The 5,509-nt window shown below is 31.6% G+C and overlaps 1 protein-coding gene across 1 annotated transcript; it reads right to left on the bottom strand.

The window, feature by feature from the left end:
• Positions 1-245: 245 nt before the first annotated feature.
• Positions 246-4,465, bottom strand: LOC132722780 (nose resistant to fluoxetine protein 6-like; the record flags this gene model as incomplete). The annotated part of the gene is given in 3 exon segments (XM_060707343.1): positions 246-1,147; positions 2,518-2,660; positions 4,280-4,465. Coding segments are annotated over 3 exon segments (449 nt in total), but the record flags the coding sequence as incomplete, so codon positions are not given.
• Positions 4,466-5,509: the final 1,044 nt, after the last annotated feature.

Below are 5,509 nucleotides of genomic sequence, written 5' to 3'. Positions count from 1 at the left end.
AAAAATAAACAGTTTTTGAGAAATAAAATGAGCCGCGTCACGACAAAACCAACATAATGGGTTTGCGACCAGCATGGATCCAGACCAGCCTGCGCATCCGCGCAGTCTGATCAGGATCCATGCTGTTCGCTATCAGTTACTCTACTTAAAATAGGGTTGGTAAGCGAACAGCATGGACCCTGATCAGACTGCGCGGATGCGCAGGCTGGTCTGGATCCATGCTGGTCGCAAACCCATTATGTTGGTTTTGTCATGACGCGGCTCAATTTATAATATTGCTGAGGTATAATGGGCCTTGAAGAAAAAATAATTAGTTAACGTCAGCGAAATTTGTTTGTTTGTTGCCTTCAAGGACAAATTGTAAAATGTTGTTAAACATTATGTAGTTAATTTCATTTCTAAAGAAAATATTTTTAAAGAAAACAAAAGAAATGAAGAGAAAAAATGTAGACAAAGAGGCTTTTATTTCCTTTTTGGTTATATAAAATGTTTTACATAGACAGAAGGGTAATATTTTCCATAAAATAGCAAAACAAAACTTCTCTATGCAATTAAATAAACAACGCATACACACGTACACCCTCACGCAACAGTTTACTTTTCCAGATGCTTAACAAAGATATGTGGTAAAAATAAAAATAAATCTCAAAAATGTTAATTGTGGAATGCTGTAAAAACAAAACAACAAAAAAGACAAAAAACAACGGCTTTTGTATTTGATAATCTTTATCACGTGTCTTATTTTTGTAAAAAAAGGTCAAAAACAAAAACAACAAAAAGTACCGACTTTTTGATGAAAGTAGTTTAGGTTTGACTTGCTTGTTCAAAATTGTGCACCGCTCAAGCCGGTGCTAGGGGGCGTGAGGGATTTTTGCACTTTTAATTTCCCCCTCCAATGTACAGAATCAATAAAACCTAGACTGCGATTGTCATGTAATTTTGCTGTTTTTGATGCTTCCGAGGGATAACCTTTTTCCAGATGTTTCAATCTGTTCCTTAGTCTATATGTAATGCAATGGTAGATATTTTATTTTCGTCCTCGTTTGAAAATGGTCTTTTCAAGGCCCATCATCGGGGATTCGAACACCAGAGACACGACGAATCCTATCCCATAAGATAAACACAAATGTCCCAAAAACAGATATATCTGCAATAGAAGACAAATAATATATAACCATGATATATAACCAATATAACGCTATATGTTTTATCTCACATTAATTATGGACGAAATATACATGTATGTACATAGACTTTGACAGGATGAATTGTACGTGATATTCGTGCATTTTTAGTAAAATGTCAAAAACTGCAAACTATAGAAATTTCCACGTGAATTTCGTGCATTTTATTTAAAATGTCACAACTATGTACTCTGAACATTTTCACAAGAATTTAAACTACAATTTGTCAATATTTTAACGTGAATTTTGTGGATTTTGTGCAGATTTCAACAAATTTTTATAGTGGCATTTAAATGTAAAGTTAAAAATTGTTCAAAATAGTTAATGTACTATGTATTGCCTAATTTACATAGCCTAATTTTCGTTTCCGTAAGATGTGTGATACAAGGTCAAATACTGAGGCATCTTAACCTTAAATGAGCCGCGTTACGACAAAACCAACATAGTGGGTTTGCGACCAGCATGGATCCAGACCAGCCTGCGCATCCGCGCAGTCTGATCAGGATCCATGCTGTTCGTTACCAAACTCTATTACAAGTAGAGAAAACTGATAGCGAACAGCATGGATCCTGATCAGACTGCGCGGATGCGCAGGCTGGTCTGGATCCATGCTGGTCGCAAACGCACTATGTTGGTTTTGTCATGACGCGGCTCATATTATGATTTTTCATGTTGTTTCATTTAAATACTTATTGCTATAAGATAATTTCTGATATAATGTTAATATAATCATTATAGAAGTTTATATGTGAAACTATTTAACTTTATTATTATATGTGTCTGTTGAACGATATATAAATGCACATTTGTCATGATCATGTATCATAATTTTATGTTAAATCGTTTGTTAGTGTATATATATTTCATTTTGTATGTGTTGTAATCGTTGAAAAGCCGAAATAAAGACTTAGAGTATTAAACCTCTCTATAATGATATAATAATAATTATTATTATCATCATCATCATCATCATCATCATCATCATCATCATTATATATAATAATAATAATAATAATGATGATGATGATGATGATGATGATAATAATCATAATAATAAAAATAATGATAATTAATAATAATAATAATAATAATAATAATAATAAAATACATATATAAATAATAAATGACGACGACGATGATGATGATGATAATGATGATAAAATTATTTTTCAAGAATGAAACACATGAGTGTAAAAAATTTCAAATTAAAATTGTATCTTGTTCCTTAAATAAATTATATTTACAATAAAAACAAAAATGTTAAAAAAATAGAAATAAAGTGTCATAAAAACAACAACAACAAAAACAGTACAAGCAATATAATAATACTGACCACTTCATAGATAGAGAAGTATGTAGGTGTGTTCCTGCTCATATAGAATACAATCATAACTAGTGGGTGGATGAGATAGGCGCTGTAAGTCAATCTTCCGAGTGGAACAAACGCTTTCCACGACAGCACTTCATTTACCCAACCTGTTTTTGTATAAATAAGCAAATTTTCTGTATAGGTTAACCAGGCCTCGACATTAGCGGTGGTCCGTTGGTCCGAGACCACCTGATTTTGGCAAGGACCACCTAATTTTAAAAGCCGCTGGTCCGTCGGACCACTTGAATTTTCTGGTTGGTGCAGACTCATTTGGGAGAATGGTGATTTGGTCAAAAACATGTTGTAAACATTTTCTTTAAAATCATTTGTCCGATGTACATGTATATGGTTCATTAATTATCTGATTAGTCAAAGAAGTTCTTAAGTCATCTATAACTTTCATTTTAAGTCGCTAAAAATTTGGTTTATGCAAGTTAAAAGAGTTTAGACTTTGTGATATCAATTAAGGTACAAAATTCATTCAAATGATGCTAATGATTATGTATCGTCGGATACCTACGGTGGAACAAGTAACATTTACGTTGTATTACATGTTAATTAACCGTGGGCATCCGACGATGGTAATTATGATATTGTATGGATATAAGATAAACTTAAAAGTTCATATACTTAAATAATGGCAGCAAACAAAAGGAACTGGAAAAATACATCTAGTAATTCTTTCCTACTTATTATCTTTATTTTAACTGTTTAACGATAGAGATCCATTTCCTCTAGAGTTAAAATTACTTTAAAAGGTTAAAAATACTCATGTTAAAAATAAACATCAACCAACAAGCAACAGGGAGGTAAAAATTAGGTATTATACATCTGTGAGAAAAATAAGCTTAACTATAGTTATATATAACATTAGTTTTATTATTTTTATCCTCTAGCTATTTCCTTGTTTTTAAGATAATTTATTAGTTTTATTAAAAATGTTAATCTATAAAAGATACATGTAATTATCATAATTAAAGAACATAAATAAGAGCCCTGTTGTGTATTTTTGAATGACATATAAAAAACCAAATAACTTTATGATAAAAAACCTACTAACTTGCTCTCCTTTATTTCTGATTAGATAAAAATATATATCTAAAATATCTGTTTTCTTAAGGTTAATGATACATCTTTGTCATCAATTTTAAACATATATTTTTCTAAATTTTCAGTTAAATGATATAATAATAATTGACCACCTGACTCCTGGAAGGACCACCTTAATTTCAAATCTAGTGGTCCTGCTAACCACCTGCTAAAAAAGTTAGTGTCGAGGCCTGGGTTAACCAAATTCCATCCGGTTAGCTCAATAAGTAGAGCGTTGGACTGTGAATCGGCCGACCCGGATTCGATTCCCGTAATTCTTTAGAAATGTCAAACATGTGTTTGATAATGCTTAAATAATGGATTTAGAGTATGCTAGATGTTTGGCAGCTAAAGAAATTAGCTCTGAATATGCAGTAATGTGTCATAAAGGTAGCAATAAGTAAATAAGAAGTATTTTGACTTCGATACAAAAAATACTGATTCACTATAATTATATCAAATGCAAAGAAAACAAAAGAAACAAAGATAGTTCATCTATATGGCAAATGAATATTTTTTTGCAAAACTGTGACACGATACCAAAAACTTAAAAGTTTTTCTGAAATAAAAATGATAGCATTTCTGGGGCATAATGGGCCTTTAAACATATATAGGTTGTTCAAGGTTATAAGAGTACCTCCATGTCCAGTAGAACATGCGAATACAATCCAGCACACGGCGACCGCCCAACCGGTTCTATGTAGAGCAAAGAAGGCCGCGGATTCTCGTGGTGTGAAGACGTGCGAGTCTCCCTTGGAGTACGGGGTGTACACACATACACAGCAGAGCGCCAGTGCCAGGAACCAGCATGTTAGATTAGCAATCTGTTAATATGTTAATCAAAGAATATCATATGAACTATATTTAACATAAGACAAACATGTTTTCGTAATAATGAAATGGATTGCAACCTCTGAAAAGCAATACCTTTTGTTAAATAAAGATTATGGTTGGAGGTATAAGGTTTTTTCGAGAGAGAGGTAAATTGTTGTTATTTTGTTGGTTTTTTTTCTTTCTTTAATTTTCTTTTCGAAAACTTGATACTAAGATTATTGCTCTATTAAGGCCGCTTTGTATCCAAATAAACTCTATTTCATCAGTCAGTTTTTATGTCCCTTTTAAAGATTTAATGACTTCTTTAGAAAAACAAATGCTTTTTTACAATAATTGGCTAATTTAAAAAAAAAATATTTACGCTTGAAAATTCAGTTAATTTTAAAGCTGCACTCCTCCAGATGAGCCAAAATATTTCAAGAAAATAAATATTGACATAAATGTATTAAAATTTTAAGAAAGGTAAAAAATTCAAGATCAAAGTTATATTAAGAATGTACGTGCTGTTTAAGACTGATTTTTAGTATTTTATCATCATATTTCTACTGCGTTATTAACGCAGTGATGTCCGTTTTTGCATATGATGACCACTTTTTGGTAAATTTCGTAGATTGTTAGCGCCGATCGCAATATATAAATTACTTTATTTGTCCACTTCACAATATTTTACTTTTTAATGCATTTCCAAAATTTTCTTGAAAATCAACATGAATCTTGAGGCGTGCTGCTTTAACATACATGGGCGATAATAATAATATCTTGGAATACCTTGTGTCCTTAATGTAAGCTGAAGAAATTAATGCAAAATGAAATTCATCTACAATATCATTACACTGGCATAGTTGACACTTCCTATCATTTCTATTAATGTTTCTAAGTATTGTAAGTACATGTATATAGATATAATTATACAGTAAGACAATTATAACGGTTGCCCGATAAATGAAAAAAAAAACAACATGCAATGCAACTGTCCTCCCATTTCAATCTTGGCCAACAAACACGTTGGATTACCAAACATTTTGCAATTTTT

The sequence above is a fragment of the Ruditapes philippinarum genome, unplaced genomic scaffold (genome assembly GCF_026571515.1).
Source record: "Ruditapes philippinarum isolate M1 unplaced genomic scaffold, ASM2657151v2 ctg2532_1_1_1_1, whole genome shotgun sequence".
NCBI classification, from domain to species: Eukaryota; Metazoa; Mollusca; class Bivalvia; order Venerida; family Veneridae; genus Ruditapes; species Ruditapes philippinarum.
Note: the sequence above shows the minus strand (reverse complement) of the source record. Positions and strands in the feature narration are given on the sequence as shown.